Genomic DNA, 23,493 nt, shown 5'->3' with positions numbered 1-23,493 from the left:
ACAGGGGACAGGGGAGTAGGGAGGGGCAGGGAGGGAAGGAACTGGAATGAGGAATGGGAAGTTAAAGTAATGTCTGCATCAGGGTAGGCATCTTCACTGAGCAGGAACCTGGGTGTTCACAAAAGGACACGTGCAATTAGAAAGGCAAGCAGATGAGAGGATAAAAAAAGAAAAGAGGGTTGAGCAACAGCAGCAGCAGCAGCAGCAGCCAGTTTTACTTCTGGTTCGGAGGGAAAAAAAGGCAAAAGAAAACCAACAAAACAACCAACCAAACAAACAAACCAGTAACTGAATAAAGTTTGTAACTATTTTTTTTTTTTTTTAATTTCACAAGTTTTCACAAGGACAAGTTATAGAAGGAAACCCACAGCAGTCGCTAGGTCATGCAGAACCATTAATTGTCATACCTTGGCCCATTCTATTCATCCTTGTTGCACTTTAGAAAAAGAAGTAAGCTATGTAAGTTTTACAATGCTTTTAAACTGTCATATTTCCTGTTGAGCACTTTAACTGGCACATCCTTGTAGTAATAAATATTCTTAGGGCAAAACGTTATAACTTTCTTTGCAAAAGAAACACATGAATTTGTCTTTGTGAAGAAGAGCAACTGTAATAGACTTATTTGTAGGGGAGCATCCATAATTTGCAACGTATTTCACTGATAGGACTTACAGCTGCATTTGAATGCACACACAGAGATAGACATATATATACATATATATATATATATATATATATATATATACTGTATTCCAATCGTTACGCTTAACACTGCACAGTGGTACTCTCCGTAGCCCACTTTGATGGTTCCAGGGTTTGTCAGTAAAAGTGCTTGGCTTCATTGTCAATTCACACAGCAAGCAAATCTTCAAAATCATCATGCTTGGGGAAGGGGAAGGTAGAAAACAACACTAACCATAAAAGCACCTTGTCTGGGTTGGCAGTTACAATGCTAATAACTTCTGCATCCAAATATTTCTTTTTCTGGCTGCATGCTCTCTCGCTGGGTAGCAAGGCAAGGTGATAGGTGTTTCTGGCCTCCCTACCCTGGGAGACTCTTCATACCACCTAGGACTAGTGCTATCATTCAAAAGATTGGCATTTGAAGAAATAATAATAATAAAAAGCAAAAAAACCCAAGCTTGAAGTATCATTTCTATGGTCTTCTCTGACAGGTTCCTTTCCACTACTTACTTTAATTCTCTGTCACCATTTTTGTTTGGCTGGGCGTGTCAGTAAGAATCTGCAAGAACCAGACTCTGGCAAGTGCTCCTAGGACAAGATGCCTCAGCACAGGGAATATTTCCACCCCAGGCCTCTTGTTCTGCTCCTTAGCTGTCTAGGGCACAGCACCTTTTCCTCCGCAGTGGGGGAGACCCTAAAGGCACTAGTTTTCTTCCCTGTATTCCTGCATACTGGCACACACCTGTTGGAAAGAACCAGCTAGAAGGTGGAACAGTGTTTCTGGAGGCTCTTCGCATATTAGGCCTCTTGTTGGAAGATTTATACCACCACTCTAACTTCGAAAAGTTAAACTACCATCTGGGGAAAGGAACAAAGTCCCTTGAGATCTGATACTTAAGCATAGAAAAATGCTTGCTCTTTTCTGAACATTATTTATTCTGTACATAAGGTGACTAATTCACCTTTTAAAGATGTAAAAGTCCCAGGAAGGCAGTTTTTAATGACTTACATCCAATATTTATGATACATATGGCTTTTTATCCCAAATGTCAAAAGTGAAAGAAAATATAGCTATTCATGTGGCAGTATAAATAGACAGAATAATAATTTAATATGCAATTAGACTCTTTCTAAACTTAAATTAAACCATTGGAGTTTTACAACTCCATGCCCAGACAATTTCAGTGTTAAAGGGAAAAGACGCTATCTCCGAAAGGCTAGTATTTTAGAGAAAGACCTTAAACAAGCAGAAAAGTCCCTGATGTTGCTTTGGTATAAAGCAAGTGCGCAGCAATAATCTATACAAAGAGTGTAAGCCCTATACAATATAAGCTTTGAGTGTGAAAAATCAGTAGGGATTTTTTTGGTATTTTGGGGTTTTTATGTGGGTTTTTTTCTCTCTTTTTTTTTTTTTCCTCCCCAATGGGTTAGTTTTATACGCTTCAAATAAATGTAGCAACTCCTGTAAATATGAATATAAAAAAAAAACCTACAACATACATCAACACTTCTGCACTAAATGACTTTCTTTGTGTAACTCTGACATCAAGAGCAAGTGTTCACGTTAAATATACTCTAGTTTCTGATATGTAGAGTAACTGCAGTGAGTTATTTATGTTTTCAGTGTGCCTATGGGTTTAGAATTTTTTTTCTTTTTTCTCCCCTAGCATCATAAATAACTTTTGGTCCGTCTGCTTTGTTGCTGTTGTGCTTAAGGGTTTTATGGTGGTGAAATAAAAATGACAATCACATGCACACTGTCATACATATGCAAAATATGTGTACAAAAAGGGAAAACTCCATGGGAAAACAGGGAACATTACTGCTGGAAACATTAACTGGGGAGAATGGGTGGTGAATGCAAGTTCACACACAGTGGGAGCAGGTACACATATCAAAGTCTATCTTCCTGCACATACTTCTGTTTTTCCCGGGAATCCCTGGTCTTGGTGCGGTTCGGTCGGTTTGCTGTTGATGGGATGGAGTGAACTGATGAGCTCTTCTTGCTGGAAGAATAGGAGGAATGGGAGGAATGAGAAAGACTGGCCCGGGACTGGCCAGCGTTGTGGTCAAATTGCATCAAACAGAAGATCAAGTCTGTCGGCACAAGCTCAAATTCATATGGTGGGTTTGTGATAACATAACTGGAAAGAAAGGAAGAAAGAAGGAAAGAAAGAAAGAGAAAGCACATTTAGATTTGTACTAAAACATTTCTTCTAGACTTGTTATCTCATGAACATTTACCCAGATTTTTGCATCTCTGTTTCCTTCAGTGCATATCTAATTTTAGCTCACATAATGCCCACTATGAAACTGGACCTTCTTACGTCAGATATCACTTTTTCTATGTTTTCTGTCACCCAGACATACTGTCTGAGCAGGATGTTCTTCAAGCAAATCACGTCATTATTTTTCAAAGCAGACACCTTACCAACCACCCGCCTTTCCCTAGCTGCACCTCAAGGCAATGACTCTAGCAAACAGATTCACATGTTGACAAAACACAGTAACCTACTCACCCACAACATATTTAAAAGAACAGCCAAAAAGCAGGGCAAGGAGGATTTTAGATGCAGTTCTATCTAAATACATATTTACTACAGAATTATTAAATATTTAAATACTGTCAATAGAGCAAGGGATATTATTACTTGTTTGGATTGTGACTCTACATAAATCAAGCTACAGAAAAATGTATCGGCAAATCTGCAGCAAGGTTAATTTTGTTCATTCATTCCACAGGTACATTCATGGCCTCAAAGAGCATTCATAAAGGGAAACCTGCACATCCAAGAATCCAGCATTGCTAAGTATACATCCCAGACCTGAAATAAACAGCCCAACGAATTTCAAGAACCTCACCTTCCCCTAACCCCCTTCCAGGGTAGGAAGGGCTTATAGACCTTGCTGCTAAATTCTTTCATGCCTGTGAAAAACATTGTTGAGCAAGGCAACAGGCATTTTCTGTCCAAGCAAGAAATGAGTAAAATTGATCATGAAGCTCACACTTTCTTTTCAAATTAATTCAGGGTTCTTAAGAAATCTGCTTAGCTGCCTCAGGGACAGAAGTCATTTATTAATCCAACAAATAATCCCAAGAATAGCCAGTACAGCATAAATCTAAACCGAAAAACATTTTTTCTACCCAATTTGTTCAAATCCTTACAGAAGAAACCACTTTGGTGGGCTGCAGGGTTGTTTATTGCCACATTCGCCCAATAAAGATGCTTTTTGCAGAGAATGAAACAGTAACAGATGGTAGATTTGTGATAGTTCTGGTATGGGTCTGTGTGTGTATTTCTAGTAGGCACTTAATTAAGACACATTTCAAGTAAGCTGCTAAATGGCCTTCAGTTTGCAAAGATGGAAACGAACCTGCTCTATTTACAGCACTGAGGTCAGCCTTGGTGCTGCTGAAGTTAAAACGCAGCCTACCAAGAGAAGAGTTTCCATTTACTGGAAGAAATAATGATTAGCTACAGACAGGACCAAGGGGAAGCCCACAGGAATATTTTCTGAGCATTCAGAAAAAAGAAAGTGTTGCTACTATAATCTAAATTATTATCCAGTAGCTTACAGCTGATGGATATGAGCAAACTGAAGCCCTTGCCTTGTATGCAAGCAAGTGGATCATCATACATCAAACAATATAATCATACTTTTGGAAAATTTACTTTACATTTTTTTTTATTAAAATTAGCTGAAAACTCATGCTATAATATCCAGCCTGTGATTTAAACTCAGCGAAAGAGTCATCATGAAGTCCTCAAAGAGTTACCTTTGTGGCAGTTACGTAAAATACGGAGAAAGCTCTCTTTTAGATTGAGATTTTAGGGTTTAGATTCCAGGCACTGGGATCTCCCTCACCCAGAAGACCAAAAAACAGTGCAGCAGATGTTCTGAAAGACTGGACTTACCGTTTAGTGCATTGGCTGGGAGTACTTAGATGTGCATCCCTCAATCGATAAATTCCAAAGCAAAGCATATTGTATGTTTTCAGTGCTTTACAAAATAGATCTCCATAACAACCTCCATCCTAGGAGAAAGAAGGGGGGAGGGGGGGGGAGAGAGAACAGCACATTTTTTTCCTTTCTTTCTCTGTTAACACAATGTCAGGGAACAGGAGTTTCCGTATGAGCCTGTACAAAAAGGACAATGCATAGACAGACTGTTGCTTGTCACAAATGAGAATCTTTTACCTAAGGAAATGAATCATCTAAATGTATTATTTCAAATAGTTAATTATGGAAGGTGATCATTATTTTGGAGAGCCTCGGTCCATGAAAAGATGGTAAATTGGGAAGACTGACTGATTTGCTTTAAGCTGGAAATATAAAGTTTGGTACCAAACAATGCATACTCTACAAATTCCATTAATCGTGGTATTACAATTGTTAGTATTGTTGATCCTTTTCTGGCAGTAGCCATACTGTCATCTAGATAAATAAATTGACCGGGGATCACAACAGAAATCAGAATTCTGCGGCATTAAAAGGGTAATAAAAAAGCACCCACTGTAAAATAATGATTAAATGTATGCCAATTTTCATAAAAAATATAAAATGTTCTGATTAGCTGAAAAAATAGTTTAGATTCCATAATTTGTATCTCAAAAATATTGATTCTTAAGTCACGATGAGTGTTAATGCCTTCTGCCTTCACAATGTAGTGCGGTTGAGGTGCTGGCGAAAGAGTACTTGAAGGATGGGTGTTGCTTTTTTTATTTCTGAAAACGTTACGCCGATAGCCAAGTGTTTTGATGAGCTGTTAGTTTCTGCTATAAACGGACTTCTGCATGAACCGAAAGGCTGTTTACTTCTATCTGTGTACCCTCATCGCCCATAATCCTGAAACGGTGATTCCCTGTCATTCCTGTGGAGAAGGTTGCTCCATTCTTTTTGAACAGAACTGGTGAACACAAGGTTAATTTAAGAAATAGCAAATCCTACATCATCATCAAAGCGAAGTGGGTGCTTTGGGATTCACTTCAAGATTACAAGACTGAGTCCAGAAAACATTTCTAGATACTTCTTTATCTGAATGCATCCAAAGATTGTTTCTTTATTCGGTTTTGCTTTTATTCTTTCCTTTGCTCTTAGGATAGTGGAGCCAAAATATCAGAAAATTAGGATTTCATGAGATTTTCAGCTCATCCCGAAACAGCAGAAAACAAACCTTATGGCTATGATTTCAAGTTAATTAGCATATTTTAAGCAAGAACTGGAAGCTCTGTGGAAAGACTAAATAAGCCTATCAAAACCCAGGCAAGGTATAGATATCGCTGATGTTTACACTGGATTAGAATGTTTACACTGGATTAGAATGGGTATACCATCCAGGTCAGCTCATCCACCTCGTTAGCTGACAACTAGGAGCCGCCACAGGATTTTCCGTGTGAAACACCCAGGCAAGGAGTGTGGGAAGTCACAGAGCTTCGTACAAAGGGCAAGGGCAAACCTGGCGCCCTGTGCTGTACACTGTCCAGCGACCCACAAGCTCTATTCAATTAAACGGTAGAAATTACACTCTAATGAAGGGAGACTTCTAATTCCATCTGAGAGAAAACAAACAGATTGCAGACCAGCCTTGGTCCTGCATCCCGCCCCCCCCCCCCCCCCCCCCGCCCCGAGCCCCCGGTGATCTTACCCCTAGGTCTGCGAAGGGCCCATCATACAAAGCCAACTGAGCAACTCGACACCTGTCCCTGTTCGCAAGTGTCTGGGGCGTGCTGTAACCTCCTCTCAACGCATTTTCCTCGGCAATCAGTGCTTCCAGCTCTGGTGTGGCTCCTCCTGTTACCAATGTCCGTATCAGTGTGAGGATATTGTCATTGAAGTATGTCTGCAGAGATAAAAGAAAGCTCTTTAAGCAAACACCATTAAAGTCACAACTGAAGACATCCAAATTACAACTTTTCTGGGTTTCTGCTGTTTAAAGTTCTTGGCTGTCTCTTCAAATAATTTTATATAGAAAGTGAAAAGACAGCAGCCTCCAATTACTCTATTTTCTTCTATCCCATTAGGCTTCTATACTAGATCCTTCCTTTTAAACACCAATTCAGGCTGATTTTTATTAAAGTACAAAAATTTGAATGATTTATGTTTCCTATAATTGGTGTTAGTAGTGATGCAATGACTGCTTTCCTTCTTATTGCCTTCATGTCTAATAATGGGCTTTAGGACATGTAATTGTAAAATTCAGACCACATTTAAAGCTTACACAGGCTAGATTGCCTTTTTACTCTTGTCACCAATTCGTTGGGGAGCTGCCTTTGTGCTGCAAATGTCATTACTTATTACTGTGGCTGGACTCTAGCAGTCTAACCGATGTATTGTACTAAACATCTTATTACGAGACTTGACAGTGTTCAGACATAAGCATGTATCAATTAAACATCTTGAGTTCATTCCAGATAAATGTATGATGAGTTTGGGATCCTGGTGGTCCTTTTAAAAAACTCTAGGGTATAGGGTAAGTGTGGTTTATTAGGGGAGATTTACTCCACACTGACATTTTGCCAGCATCTGTAGCATTGCTGGTTTGTCAGGCAAACAATGGGTATTTTAAATATTAATTTAATGCCAGATGAATGACTTTCAAGTTCAGTTAAAAGTATACTGGTATAGTTCGGAGATACTCAGCTAAATATCTGCAATGTACTGTGCAAAAAAAAATAAAAAAAAGCTGAACAAAAAAAGGGAGACACCGTCACTTACAATGTCACTAACGCCTGCGTTTTCAGGAGGTTTGTAAGCATGGGGGATGTACCAGAAGATAATGAGCTCGCTGTGGAGTACCCAGGACTGACGTTACTGGATTTCTGGTTTCCTTTACTAGATTAGTGACTTTTGTTGAATTTAGGACTTGGAACAAATGTCTGTAATCCAACCAGGTAAAAATGAATACTGAATTCTCAAACAGTGCTTATTGGTCAAAGGTAATGCTTCTTAAATACTGCCCTTCAATGAAATTCATTGCTCTAGCCATATAATGCAATTGTACTTAATACACAGGTAAACTGAGGTACAGGTTGAGATACTTTATCCTGAGATCAAAAAGCAGAACTGGCTTCCTATCCATGTTACTTTGATATTCTTTCTTTGTACAATGGAATTTCAGTTTTATTGTTCACTCGAGATGACAGATAAAACAGGAGAAAATGAATTCTACACGGCAAGGTTTTTCATTGTTACAGTGAAGTTTCCTAACTTCAAGCTTCTCTGCTTATTTACATAGGCATACACGCCATTCACCTGTTGACTAAATCAAAATGAGGGGAACATATTTTTATTGTTATACATGCCCTAAAGCAAATATTTGCATCTCATCAACTCCAATTATTTTAAATATCGCCTGGGTAAGGCACTACATACTTTAAATACAAAGTGTAGTGTAAGGAGTTGCCTGGCATTAGTAGGGGCTCAGGAAGATTCAGTTAGTCTAAAACAACAGCTAATATCAAATCAGCTCTTACATATGTGGATGCACTGTGTAACAATTCAAGTGTAATACTCAAACCTTTCTTAACATACAGAAAAATCAATGTGACCCCTTGCAGGAATGTGAGTCTGGAGTGATTATATGATGTTTAATAGGAATTGCCATGGTGAGAGAGAGAAGACATTCAGGCGTGATTGTTTATTCTTCAATTACTTCTTCCTTGATGTCCCTGAGGTGAGAATCAGAGTTGCCCTCTTTGGCAACTTTTACCGCCAAGCTACGCTTTTCTAACTGGAAGTTGGAAGTACATAGGATTAAAAAAAAAAAAAAAAAAGGCATTGAGTTGAGCCTCTTTTTTTAGCCTTTGTCAGCATATACTACATACCACTCAGAACTAAAATAATTAGTACGATTCCTAGCTGCAGTTAGGCAGCAATGTTACTTGACAGCAGTTTCATGGATATAAAACCAAATTCTGCCAGATCTAAAGGTTGAAGACACCGTGACTGTAAAAGCTGGAAAAGCCCTTCCAGTAAGAATGTGCTTCAATATATTCTGCATAGCACTTTAAGCACACATCTTCACAAAAGCAGACCACTTTCTGCAACAGTACCTTTTTGCATGCCTTCCCCACTCCTTTATTCAGAATTTCTGATTCCTCTTTCTTCTAGTAAGTAGTGATATTTAGTATTATTCAAAAATACTACTCTCAGTTTTACCTCTAGAAGTCAAGATAGAAGAACATGAAACAAAGTAAAGCCGTCTTTACTGGTAGACTTTTCAAGTCTGATTTACAGTGAAGCCAACTATGGTAAAAGATGTTCACCTGCTCTAAGACTGATAAATGCTGGTTCATGTAAAACAGCTTCATCTTATAGACTGCTGATTTGCAGTGATTGGTAGAACATGCAAAAGTCTAAAATTGTACTAATAATTTTATTCTTCTTCAGGAGGTATCATTAGGCCAGCCTCCACTGGTTTCCAATTCTTTCTCTCTCTCTCTTTATTGTGTAGTTCAAATTATAGCAACTGTAGCCAGAATGCAAGCTTTAAACACATATACTCTTAGCTCATCTGAATTTTGTACTGTGCAAGTGCACAATTACCCCTTACCGTAAATTCAGTTGTAGTTCACTCGAGCACGATATACTAAGAAATTATTCCATGGCCATATCGCTCATTTTACTACAGATCTCATATTAAATCGAGAAATGAAAGCAGTAGTAAAATCATGTATCAAGTCATGCACCTGTCACAAATTAATACAAATAAAATAAAATAAAATGCAATGCAATACACCACCCCCAAGCTCCAGTGCAATTAAGACATAATGGGCCCAATTCTGACTTATGCCATGTGCCAACCAGGAGTAACTCTGAGAGCCACACACTACTATGAATCTGATGCAAATGAGAAAAGAATCAGATCTATTGTCGGTAGAACAGAATGCTGTCACCAGAGAAAGGCCTCCCACTGCTAGACAAATGTTAAGGCAAAGCTAAGACACTTATTAGCAAAGAAGGCAACATTTATCTTGGAACAATGGCTTAATCTGGGTTTCACGCCATAACTGATGTGGGTGTCACCATTAAATCAGACAGATGAGTGCAGCCAAATGATGGTTTGGGGGGTTTTGCCATCCATGGTGAAAAGATTCCAACTTTCAGGGTGGACTGCTCTGGCATTGCAACCGACCAGAAGAGGCCCAACCACAAGCAAGAACAAATGGGTGAATAGGAAGCTGTAACTTGTCACCTTCTGCTACGTAGGGTCACTCCCTCCTGCACTAATATATTCAACACTTGTAGGGAAAAACTCGTCCATCCATGCTTCTGACTCCTCTCATTACCTCTTGCCACTTTGGAACCGGGGGACAATGGAAAGTTGAACTAGCTGATATCCATTTCTTTTGGAATAATAATACACTGAAATTAATGAGAGAGTGATCATCTTGCTCTGTGGGAGGGTACATGGCCTGGATACGCCAGTACCTGTAAGAAACCGGCCTACAGAATGTCTTTGGAAAGGTGCTGCTGTACCTAAACTAACAAGACACTTCCCAGTGATGGTAGTGAAACCCTTTTGTTGACTGTAAAATCAGTAAAATGAAGAAATATTTGTTTGCTACTGTCATTAACAGAACCCCACACTGGACATCTGTATGGCATCGCTGCAATCGGCACCCGGAATGGGCGTATGGAGGAGGTGTAGCCTAAACACAGCAAAAAAGGAAAGGCATCACAGACACTGAACCTGGGGAAACAGCCCCGACATTCCGGCGGAGATCTCTGAGCTAGCAGTGCCACCTAGCCTACGCTCCGCAAGCCTAGTGCAGCTCCTGCAAACGTTTTGGGGATGCTTTCCGGTTTGTTCAATCATTTTTTAAAGTATAATTACCAGAGTGCTTATGTTTTGCAGTTAATGCTGTCAAGCCTTTTAAACTAATTGGTCTTTTACAGAAAATTTAACTGAAAATTAGCGCATCTTTTAATAACATTGCTTTAACTTTAATAGCGCTTTGCCTTTCATTTATAATTACTCTGAAATTGTCATTTTCCAATTCATATATGCCATTTTTTGTGTGTTTACTAGTGGGATTTTATGGATTTCTGTTAAGAAAACTCCTCCACTGCATGCAGCTTTTAACACCGCTTTCAAATAAATATTTGACCTTGCTTTTCTTTTTCAGTTAGAGGAATTCTGTTGAATGAATAATATATAGCCCAACGTGAGGAACCACTGAGCTAACATCAGTAACTTATACCAATAACAAAAGGGCCTTTGAGACAGAATCAACAGCAGAAAATAAATAACAATGTTTCACGCTTTAAAAACCGATTGATTCTCCAAATATTGTCCAAATTTTAAAGAAGTTTGGGACTCTTTAGGTTACAAGATGCTGCCTGCCAATCCCCTGAACAGGCTTGCACGAAAAAAAGCCCTGTGTTTCAAACTGTCCATATCATAGACTACAACAGTTTATTTTCTGTATAAATAAGACTGTGAGGATCCCTGAGGGAGGACTCTTGAATAAGAGATACACTGGAAAGCTATTTTTAACTATGGTCTTCCATTCCGTGCTTTTGTTCATATAAAGAAAAAGTAGAATTTAATATTATAGAACAAAAATTAAGACCTAAAGTTCTAGCACAAGGAAATAAATTCTAGGGTATCGTATGTTAAACGCTATAATCCGGTTCTGGAGATCCTTGCCTCTAAACGGCACCACTCCGACAGTTTATCAAGTCTGTTGTCAGTGGTATGTATGGGAGGGATGCCAACCTGACAGAACTTCAGGGTTCTCATAGCTTCAGTGCCAAAAGGAATAACAGAAAGCTTTGACTCTCAGGCCAACTATTCAAACCTTTGAAGGTAAACAATTTTTGTTGATAAAAGTAGTTTCCTCGCACGTACAGAATTTACTGGAATACCTATCCCATCAAGACCCAGAAAAGGAAAAAAATTCTTCTCCTCAAAAATTTGCTTCTCTTAAGCTATCTTATGCCACGTAACTTTTTTACAGGTGCAGATAATCTTTTAACAAAACATCCACATCGCCTAAAAGAGGCTTCCAATTTGGTGTTTTTCCACTCACATTCAATGTGGTGATGAGAACGTGCTTTGCCTTTCAGGAGCACCACCACCTTGAAACGACAGACTACATATATTCTTTCCCTGGCTATGCATATGTTATGACAAAACAAATATTAAAATATATTCAAGTCTTTGATGGCAGTAGATGCCTCTTCAAAGACACAATAATGACTAGCTGGTGCAATGTAACGGTAGCCACTGCCACACTTAAGACACGAACGATGCCTACAGTCTTCACAAGCATTTTCACTGAAGCCTGGAGAGCCCACAGTTACCAGCTCATCAACCAGGCAATGCAGGTGCTGAGCTTATCGCTGCCTTCTCAGCAATGACCTGCAAATTGTTATATATTATATATATATTAATATATATATATTATATACTATACACTATATATATATTATTGTGGAATATACTGCCTCTGCTGCAGAGGCCAAACCGTGTGTAGATAGCCCATAGACAGCATTTTGAAAAGTAAACTTCATTAAGTCTTTTATCCTTGACATAAAAAAATATCAGATGATTTCAAATTTCAGTGATCCGATACTGGCACTGTATAGGAAATAACGCTAAACTAGTAGGACATAATGATCTTCGGCACTCAGATTTGAATCAGAAAGTGAGAATGCATTTGTAATCTGTGATTCGGGAGTAGGGTTTAGTCTGCTACTTCCATATAATTAAAAATATATAAAAGAAAATAGTAATTTAACACGGATTAATTCTGCTGAATTATTATTATTCAATAACTAAATATTTGAGCAAATTATTTAAAACATATTTTGCACCTCTTTTTCTATATAAATATGTCCATATGTATGTTTCAAATTACTTGTGGGTCAGAAAGAATACTGTATGCATGGGTATTATTCTACTTTGTAATCCTTCTTACATCTGCTTTACTACAAAACCTCGCTACTGCGAGAAGACATTCATCCTTAATGGAGCAGTTCATGCATTATATGTTTGTATTGCAGACCATATAAGGAATTTGCATTCCAAATATATCAACAGAGATCATAAGCTGTATTTTTTTCTATAAAAATTAACCAATAAAAAACCCGCTGAATCATTAAGTGGATCATATAATGAACTATATCTCTGTCTCGAAGTGAGCTGGCACAGGCTGGCACAGTGTGAATTACTTCCTTCTTGCAGAATTCCTGCACAATTAAAAGGATGGAATCATGATTGCCGATCTCACAATTTAGTTAGGATTTTGGGTTTGGTTGGTCAGTAATGGCTGGAAGTTAGGCAGAATAAATAGAAGTTGATCCTTTAAAACAAGTGTACTCTATGAAAAAAAAAAAAAAAGAAAAAAGATAATATAGTGCGAGTAGATTAGTTTGTGTGAGAAATGCTCTTTTCCTTGGAAAAGAAGTGAAAGGAGAATACATGCTTCCCATGAGAATAGGGATAGTAAAGGAAAAACATCTCACACATCTTACACTTTCTGAAGGGTCAGAAAGAATGGTACTTTTCCAACTCTTTACTAGGCCTTTGAGGAATAAAAGACAAAATAATGCTGCCACCAATCAGGAAAGTGGTGAAAGCAAGGACAGGATGGTGAACAACACTAACTGACTGAATCCTTGGCTTGTCTTCTTGATTAGTACTTTTTTTTTAATTTAGGATTTTCTACTCTTGTTATCACATTTACACCTCGGGCTTCAGGCTGCGCTGTCCCTGACATGTAATGTGACCGCTTAGATGTGAAAATGTTTGGGAAAAAAAAAAAAAAAAAAAGACCCAGTTGAAGAAAGGGACTGCAGAAACAGAGGGGCATGTTGTCAAACCTAAAAGTTAATAAAAACTAGCAATAACTACAATTATTGTGAGGATTATATGATGAGTTCCAAGTAAAAATTTCTGAACTGTCATGTTCTGCATACTTCTTATTGCCTCACTACTATTTACGCAATACACCTTTGCACAAGCAAAGTGGTGCCCACAACGCTTGGCTTGCTTTTTGTGGTGATGCCAGTGGCCACCAGAAGAATTAACGCTACTTTCTCCAAGATCCTGGAAGCACCCTACCGAAGGATTCATTCAGGGACATCGATTTAGACAATAATGTGAGTAGATAAACAGCTCTCAGTACAACAATTTGGCACCTTTGTGTTAAATTACTCCCATTTGTAATGTGAAAATGCTAAATATTTTATACATTGAGATTTTAATTAGAGAAGGTACAGAGTTGAAGTGTGCTTGCTTAGGCTTTCTGAATTTGTCACACCTGCAAAATATGGCCCGGAAGTATTTTCTGAGTTTATTGCAAACTCCTAGGCTGCATTAGAATAACATTTTATCAGCGTAGACTGATATTATTCATCTGTGGATGGAACATATGAGGAATATAGCAGGGAATAAAAATATGTAATACACATACATAAACAAGAAATATGAATAAAATATTAAATAATAAAGATCACTGTGATTTTTTTCTTAAAAGCAAAAAGCTTCGTTGTAAGTTTAGGTGAAGGTCAGACTCGGCTCCTTTAAGGAAGCCTGTTCAGTCGTTTCTAGTCTTACGTGGGGTTTATAAGATGATTCCCAGCACTATAGAACTTTATTCTGCAGGGAGCTCAGAAAGCCTACGCTCAGATTTTAATACGACTATGTCCTTGCGACATTTAGCAGAGCTTAAGGTCCCTCCTAAAGAAGTACAGTTCATACAGAGCAAGACTGGTCTGAAAACCTAGCCGATATGAAGCAAGGGGAGATGACAAGGACTACGACCGAGGCGTCTGTTGTAACACTGTACTATGGCTGCAAACTAAAAACCCTAATGTAGACATAACCAAAGGCCACCATCTGTAGTTTCTGGCATGCACTTATGTTTTGACTCACAAGACAACTCATGTGAAAAAGAGATGATGACCTCTCTTCACACAAGTAGAGTTCACGTGATGCGTGCAATGGCTTTCATATCGTTCTAGCTGTGTCCCCCAGCGCTCATACTCAGAGCACTGTTCATGGCTACAGGAAATTAAAAGCTTAAAACACGATTGATGCTGTCTGACACGAACGGTGAGCGTAGGGACCAACACACTGAATTCGGGTCTAGGTTTCAGGAGGGAGATACAACAGGTTTTGGAAAATGTTATCCTTAATGCCTGACATGCAACTCATTGCTTTTAAAACTGTGGACTCGTGTCCGTCCTAGATATCTCTGTTCTTTTAAGGACTCTGTGACCAACTAAAAAATAACCTTGTTTAGGCTCTGAAATTCTCCTGACATCTAAGAGAAAAGCATCTTCTCCTGACTACCTGTGGAAAAGGGACCACACTTTCATACTCTTTCACAGTAAGTTCAATGGAAGGGAATGAAAAAGGTTTTGTTTGCTTACTGCGCTCATGAGAGAGTCCAGCACACTGACAGCAAACGCGGTTCCACAGGCAAAGGGCTGCGTGAGATACAGTTCTGTGTCTGGATCGTCATCATCGTCTTGGTCCAAGAACTGAACATTTGAATCATTTACTGAAAACAATAATAATAATAATAAAATCATAAGGTGTTTCTGGGTCACCAGCATGTGACCTTACACATTACACAGTCAGAAAGAAAAAGAAACAGCATATGTCTGGAAACACAGACTTGTGTCTTTGACGTCACTGAAAATGAAATCAAGATGGATGTGAAAATGTGCATTTAAAAATCTGTCGGTCATTATCTTGCTCATAAGAGGTGAGACTCATTCTGGAGAGGTGACTATCCCTTTGCCATGAAAGAAGCTTTGTGGCACCCGCTGCCTGCGCTCAGAATGAGATACATGATGCTCTTGTATATATCAAGACAATCTCGGTGTTGGTCGGGTACAGTGGCTACGGCTGTATGCACGTACAGTGAAATGTTATCACAAGATACCAAGTCAGAACCCCGTTGCAAAACAAAGGCTGTCCATAAAACTCTGATATAGCCCACAGGCATCTGTTAGATGTGCTGCTGTGATTCTTACTGGAGTGGTGTTAATGCACTTACGGCTTAAAAGAGGATAAACTGTCCCTTTAACATGCATCTATCTGAATGAATGAGCAATACTCCAGCTATTCTCTTGCAGCACTGCCTTTTGTTCAAATATTTGTCTCCGTAACTTCACTTCCTCGGCCACAAATTCTGTATTAGCCACTGTGAAAAAGAATCTATATCAGGCTGTTTTAAAGAAAAAGCCCAAATAAAGTAATATTTGTCATTTAGACTTTCTCTGGCATTTCATTGTCACCGTTAAGCTCTCTGCCTCCACCTCATTCCACTAAAAATATTTGTTTCCTTGAGATCAGCGTATCAAGTGGATCACATTTCATGAAATATTTCATTTCCATATTAGTCCTCCACAGGCATGAAAGCACAGACCGCTTAGCTATGCCATCAAAATACCCTTTAACTTTCTAAATGACAAATTAATTTCAGTTCCCATGCAAGGAAGGGAAATTAAAAACTTTTCCAGCGTTTGAAACTGCACACAACCCTATTCCCCATGTGAACACATCTCCTGAGCTAGCCCAGCCAGCTTTGAAAACGACGTGAGAGCTGCTGTTAACCTGATATGCTTTCGGCTCTGGACTTCTTAGGTTAGAAATTCTTCTGCCTGCTATTCTGATCTTCCTTCCTATATAGTCCCATTTTCCACCCACTCCTTTTCCAACCTGTATGCACTACTGTGCTTGCCACGCTTAAATTACAGACCGTGAATAACTATAGATAAAGCTTCACAACAGCTGTCTAAAAAAGATGAGAATCGTTATCCTCCATTTACAGCCCTGTTGAGCCAGTCCTTGGCCATGATCATTCAGTCAGGACCTGAGCTGAAGTAGGATTGAAAATTCCTGCCTTCCCACTCCCTGACACAATCACAACAACGCGACACCTCAGCACGGTAGAGAGAGAAGAGTTCCGCCTGGGGAGGTGGAAGAATTTCATCCTGAAAAACACCGATACCCACAATGCGCCTGCCTTTGTACAATCGCTACCAACTTATTCTCCAGGTTCTTGAGCCAAACAGCAATTGAAAGCCTGATGTCTCATTGCAAAATGGACTTTTCAAAGAGTTTGTGCCTCACTTTGATTTGGAAATTGAGAGTAGGCACTACTGAATGTAGCGATCTTTTTCCATCCGCATCTGGCAGACTCATGCCTGACTGACACCAGCCACACACAGCATCGGTTTCCAAGGTGCTACAGACCTAACGTGAATTCTGCAAGGGTGGTTTTAGCCTCAATGTCTTTATCTTCCTGATGCAAGGTTGCAGGCTAGGGTCCTAGGGAAGGGAAGTAGGTGAGGGGGATGGAACGCCTGGTGCTGCACCGTGGGACATGCTCATCAGCCACCGCTCACCAGAGCTGGCAAGAGCTCTCTTTACTGAGAAGAGGCAACACAGAAGCTTGGCTGCTTTTTTACAGCTTCAAAAGCCGAGCTTCTGAGAAAAAGGCCTACTCCCCAATATAAACAAATAGCTTAAGGGAAAATATGATGCTGGGGTTTTGGTTGGTTTTTTTATTTATTTATTTTCCCTGGTATTTTTTTACTTCTTCTTGGACTTCCTGTGAGAACTGCTAAGGCATGTCCACCAAGTTGACAAGAGGCTGAATTAACGAGAAAAAAAGAGAAATAAAGAGAGAAAAGGAGAGAAAAATTGGGGGTGGGGGAGGGAGGGCCCGAGAGGTGGGGACCCAGGCCAAAGAAAATGAGTTGGTGAGAAGGTGCTATGAAAACAGCCGGCAGGTCAGACGAGTGTGATCAAAGGTTTACTGATGCTGCGTGGGGGGAAAAAAAATAAAATATATATATATAAAAAAAAATCATTAAGAAAGGCCAGAACAAGACAGTCAATTTCAACCAGAACCACAAATAAAACACATTCAAAGCAGTGCCATGAGGGTAGCCCCTCTGATACAGCCAGATAAATAAAGAAAAAGCTGATGACAGTAAGAACAACAACAGAAAATAAGACAGTGATGTGAAGGAAAAAGGCACTTCTTACCCAGTTCAGTTATCATTAGAATGTGGGTTCCACTGTTTTTTTCCTGACTGATTGAAACCAAAGGCAGAAGTTTGCCAGGCTTAGCTAATAAGTAAAGTATTTAGGGGGAAAAGAAAGTACAGAAAGAGAATAAAGTAAGGGAAAAAGACAGGTAAGGCTCTAAAAAATAAAACTGAAAAAGAAAATAAAAGGACAAAGGACCACAAATCAAGTTTGTATTTGCCATGAAAAAAACAGAACAGCTTCTGCACTTCACATCACACCACTTGACAACATAAATACCCACAGCTAGAGTGGAAATCAGAGCCTGGTTACCTACCATCATTGTATTCTCAGGAGTAAAATGTCTCATACTATTATACAGAGTTTGGTTACACATGATTAAACAGTTCTGGACCATGAAGAAATAAACAAATGGCCTCTTACTATTGATTAAATGCACAGGAAATGTCTGCTCATACTTACTGCGTAGGGGTTTTTTCTTTTCTAACCTTAGCCCAAAGACCCCTGCTTATTTGTTACACTATGTAAAAAGCATCTTGTCTGATAGAGTGTTTATTTAAGAAAATGGAGAAAACCCAAAGGGAAGAGAGAAATATATTTCAGTTATTCGTATAAAGTGAAACAACTGTTACTAATCTTTCTTTAGCGAGAGTAATTCAAAACAGTTATCAGAAGAGAAAACATAGCAGCGTAAGATACAGTTTAGTTAATGTTCCTGAGACTGCGTAACAAGGGAAGTAGGGAAAGGATAGGAGAACGTGCATGGAAGGATGAATGCCAGCTTTCCTTACCTAGCTCTGTTATAATGGGGATGTTGGCTCCTGTTGTAATGGAGGGTTGACGTAACAGGCCATGGACTGGACTGTTGTCTGGAGAGGACCTATCCATCCCGGGTGGTGTAAAGCCTAAAAGAAGAAGGAAAAAAAAAAAAAGTTTATACAGGACAAACATAATTTAAACAAATCCCCACCAACAGGGAATTCCCCATCTCTATTTTTCTGTTTTTTCCCAAAAAGTATGGTAAAAAAGTTGTCATTTAAAAAAAAAAAAGTTACTTAAATTTCAACAATTATTTCTTAGTAACATAATCCTTCACAGACATGGAGGTCATTTCTACTGTAAGAGATTTGGTAGCTAATGGAGAAACTGAAATTTATGTTGTTATCCTAGGTAGCCTTTGCATCAAAACACGGAAAATGGAAAGAACAATGCTTATTTAAAAATCTATAAAAAAATTCAAGGCTTCAGTGTTAGAGAGGTTTACTTTTGTCCTATTAGTATTTCAAAAAATCCTGAAACAAACACCTTTCCTTAAACCTCAATTAACATTTTAAAGAGTATTGTTTGTAAACAGTAGTACAACGAGAAGAAATAAACTGCTTCCATTAGCAAGCTTCAGGTTTGATCAACATGCAGGATTTAAAATTTTCTAACTGTTATATAGGAGCAATACAACCCACACAATTGTAGGTGTTTTTTTTCTTTTCGGGTGCACCTTTCATAATATGCATTTTTAGGAGGATTACAGTTATAGGAATACTGGGATGGAAGGGCCCATTCTAATAGGGAAGAAGAAAAAGATAGGATGGAAGGAAAAAGACACAGGTTTTCAAATGGTGCATAAGAGGAAAGCTTGAAAAGAAACCAGAAAGTTTTTTACTTTTGGGGATGTAAAGGAAACATAGGTGGGAGAGGAAACATTGGCAGGCACTCAAAGCAAAAACAGATCTGGAGAGCAGCAAGGTTCACCTCGGAAGAAATTTGTGTTTTCAGCCTGATTATCTACACAGTTTGAAACGAAGCTCTTGACACTGAGCATTTTTAATTTTTAATATTTTTTTTTTTGATATAAAAAATACCCAGGCAAAGCCTTTTGGAGTTGGATTGTAAGCACTGAAAAACAGGCAGTTATACAAAAGCCCATGCAACAGTTGGGCTGAAAATTCACAGCTGAGAGTAACACGTTCCATCTCCCTTGTCCATTACAGCTGCGGAAATCACGGGAATGTTCTTTTAAACTCATTGCTGCAGAAATGACAGTGAAGCCAGAGTTTGACATTAGGGTTTCATGTAGACCAACACCAAGGCAACACTTCTAAGCAAATATTTGTCTGCTAGGAATAGAATTTAGCCAAGCTCACTTTAAAACACACATTTCTAAGAAAGCATTCTGGGTTTCTTGCCACATTATGCCCAAGTTCTTCAACTAGGGACTGACTTTTGATCCTCTGACATCACTAGTCTGAAAGAGGTTTGAATAGTCCCTTTACCAATTCTAAATGAATCACAGCCAAATTAATTCCTGACGCAACTGTGTTATCTTCTTGTACTGTGGAAACTGCTTCACTGCATTAAATTCATTGATACATTCGTCTGCTATTGAATTTAGAAGACTGTTACATTATGCACTTTACCTTTCTTCAGTTTGGCAACTAATTTAAAAACCAAGAAATCTCTAAACTGCAGTTCTTCACATGTGGTGCCGGTTTGATATTGTCTGAAGGATTTGTGGTTCTCTTCCAGTGACAATTACCATCACTCTCAAACTGTCCCTAAACAAGACAAACTATAAGAACCACTAGATCTGGAATTCTTGATTGAATGGGATTTAAATTTTGATTTGATATTCAGTTAATTTCTCCGTGTCTCATCTATATCATGTATAGAATATATAGGCAGTAAGACTAAAATCACTGAGGAGAGTTACTTAGAAGGTACCAGTATGAATTTCCTTCTGACTATCGCATGCAAGCTAGACACAACATGAGGATTATAAGGACAGGATAAGTAAAAAGGGAGTGAAAAGTCTGCAAGAAAATTCCTTGGGAGAGAAGCAGTCGGGTTATCTTCAGCAGGCTTGCAAGACAAAAACATCGCCATAGGCAAACCTGCGCCAGCAAAGCAATTCTATTTAATATTACCAGTGCATGCAAAACCTTTAGAACGCAGATTTCCCAGGGACAATTTGAAATGCTGCTGATGTTAACAGTCAGTCATTTAACACTACTTGTGCTGAAACGAATTCAGTAAGAGCGCACGGTGACAGCAAGTTGCATTCCCAACTGGTGTTGGTTTGCAGATGTTCCCGTGCGTGCGGCACTGTGGCTGACGGCCATACTGGCTCTCCGAATGCTTACTTCTGCCTGGCACAGCCTAGGATTTCTCAGACTCACGAGCGAGTTGTAACGGAGTTCCTTCAGGCACCACACCATGAGTTAGAGGTAACCTTGCCACTCTCACAACAGCGGGAAAAATGAAAGCAGGACTCCAAAGGGAGGGAATGCTGTCCGAGGGCAGGTGGGTATCAGCGTGACACCTCCTCCTGCAGCGGGCTCCAGAGTTTTGCGTCCTCATATGCTACAGGAAAGGCAAGGCTTTTGCCACAGCACATGAAAAAAAAGCTCAAGTAGCTGTAGACTCCTTGGGCAGTTAAAGTGGCAGCCCCTCTGCAGAATTCCAAGCCAAAATGGCAACAGCAAGACTTTTTACACTCACTTATGTGAGAGCAGAGAACACTAATCTTGTGCCCATGCACCCTAGGGGTTGTGCTGCTGGGAGCATCCCTAGAGGTCCTGCTTCTCTCTTTTTTCTGAAGGCTTTTCTCTCCTTATCTCAGGATAGACTCCTTAAAACATCGTTTAGTGAATCATGTTCTTCAGATGGCCAGAGCACACCTGTATTTCCCTACCAGCTAAAAGCAAACTGAAGAGAGTTGGCATAACCATGTCTGAACGTGCAAGTCCTTCCTGACCTCGCCCTGCTGCAACGTGCGCACACACAGAGGCACGCACACACACACACACTCTCCATCAAAGGCTGTTTGTAGCCACCCTCTCTAACCCTTCAAATATTTGTCTTCCTAGGATGGTGTTAGAAGATTGAAGCAAATGTGGCATTTCTTTCAGACACAGACTGTCAGGAGCTCTGTAATTGCACACTGCGCACACAGTGCATTCAGTCTGAAATGCAGGAAGCATGTTAAAGGGATTTTGTTTTCTCCTTGAATGAAAAATAAGACTCATGCCTTAATATTTTTCGCCCTATGTTCTTGGAAGATGTGAGTGAGATCTGCTATTTTAATTTAATTTCCTTGCCTGTACTTCATTCAGACAGTTCTACAAATCCACTTTTAAAAAATGTAAACATCTTTGAATATTTTCAGGAAAACAAAAATTGGAGTACTTGGGAATTTTGTGTCCCTGTGTGTGGAGTCACAAGGCATCGTAAACCTTCAGGCCACATTCCTGCCCCCAAGTCACAGTGTAAATTCTGTACATGGGCTCTCTATTTTTTTTCCTCCAGAAGAGATTAAAAAAAAAAAAAAAAAAAAAAAGGTGCAGAAAAACTAACCTGCTTTATCAGAACTTTCATTTAAAGGCATGAAAAACTACAAGTGACAGCTGTGCAGATTCAGTGAATGTGACATTTCTGAATTTCTTCAACCTGACAAGTAAACACCTTAAATCGGTAATGCTATATGCATAATACATGACCTGTATTTTGACATCCATCATCAAATGCTGACTTGAGAAAATACAGGTTTGTACGTCAAGGAATAGCACCCATAAAGCAGGGAGAAATTCAGGTCACAGGGTATTAGGGAAACTCTATTTCATTACAGAAGCTGAAACAAGCTAAGGCATCAGATTTAAGATCCATTTTCAGCTGTGAAAAGATTCAATTCCTCTGCACAGAGCATTCATTTAGAAATGACATGCTTTCCTCACAGCCTCTTTTCATTTCCCTTTTCATATTCCATTTTCTCCTTCAGTCCCCAAACCTTGTTCCATTAACGCTCATAAAAATCGTAGAACAGGGCTGATAGTTGTGATCTTATAACCACAGTGTCTCCTTGTTCAACAAACAACTGAGGGAGCTGTGGCTCCAATTGCTTAACAGGATCAACCTCGCCAAATTCCCATAGCCCGTGCGAGGCTGAGCACAGTCCCTGAAGAAGGAAATCCAGGGACAGCGGGGGGCTTCTGGAGAAGGGAATTCCCTTGGCCAGCAGTGAGGAGGTAAGGTGCAGCACAGCTGTGCCACGTCCTGCAACCACTGGATCCCACAGCCAACTGCTGGCGGGGTGAGCGAGCCCCTTGGCATCACTTGCGTTTTACTTTTTTGTGGTTTGGTTTGTTTTTTCTTTTCACTTATTAAACTGTCCCTCAGTCCATGAGGGTTTTTATCACGCTCAGCCTTCTGCTTCTCTCCCTCATTCCACTGTGGGGAAAGTGAGCAAGAGGCTGGGTAGGGGTTTAGTTGCCAGCCAGGTCAACCCACCACCACTGGCTACAGCCGTCACCACCACAACACGTATCGTAAAATAATTTAGGCTGGACCTTTAAGAACATCAAGTCCAACTGTTAACCCAGCACTGCCAAGGTCGCCATTAAACTATGGCCCTAACTGCCACATCTACACGGCTTTTAAACACCTCCAGGGACGGTGATTCCACCACCTCCCTAAGCAGCCTGTTCCGATGCTTAACCACCCTTTCCGTGAAGAGATTTTTCCTCATATCCAACCTAAACATCCCGTAGCACAACATGAGGCCGTTTCTCTTGTCCTATCGCTTGCTGCTTGGGAGAAGAGACAAACACCCACCTCGCTGCAACCTTCTCCCTTCTTGTAGTTGTAAAGAGCAAGGTCTCCCACATCAAACTGAGGAAATGGCTTGTACTTCAACAGGAGGTAGCAATCCCCTATCCCTCTCCGAAACAAGATGCTGCCAAACAGTGGATTAAATATACCACACCTCTGAGAGGAACTCAAGCTCTGGACTCCTGACGT

The 23,493-nt window shown here is 39.6% G+C and overlaps 1 protein-coding gene across 26 annotated transcripts in view; it reads right to left on the bottom strand.

The window, feature by feature from the left end:
* The window catches only part of KCNMA1 (potassium calcium-activated channel subfamily M alpha 1), a 505,772-nt gene that overhangs the window by 12,138 nt on the left and 470,141 nt on the right, over positions 1 to 23,493 (bottom strand). For 15 of the 26 annotated variants that reach the window (XM_055720090.1, XM_055720092.1, XM_055720089.1 and 12 more), the window contains 6 exons: positions 18,495 to 18,608; positions 15,069 to 15,199; positions 6,331 to 6,525; positions 4,602 to 4,720; positions 2,604 to 2,828; positions 408 to 436 (listed from right to left, as the gene is read on the bottom strand). In XM_055720090.1, coding sequence (XP_055576065.1) covers positions 408 to 436; positions 2,604 to 2,828; positions 4,602 to 4,720; positions 6,331 to 6,525; positions 15,069 to 15,199; positions 18,495 to 18,608 — 813 coding nt within the window. Of the gene's footprint in view, positions 1 to 293; positions 2,829 to 4,601; positions 4,721 to 6,330; positions 6,526 to 15,068; positions 15,200 to 18,494; positions 18,609 to 23,493 lie in introns of those variants that run through there. The other 11 variants (XM_055720094.1, XM_055720098.1, XM_055720103.1 and 8 more) reach the window with 2 other exon arrangements.

This window comes from Falco cherrug, chromosome 9 (assembly GCF_023634085.1).
Source record: "Falco cherrug isolate bFalChe1 chromosome 9, bFalChe1.pri, whole genome shotgun sequence".
Classification (NCBI taxonomy): Eukaryota; Metazoa; Chordata; class Aves; order Falconiformes; family Falconidae; genus Falco; species Falco cherrug.
This window is presented reverse-complemented; position numbering and strand designations above follow the sequence as displayed.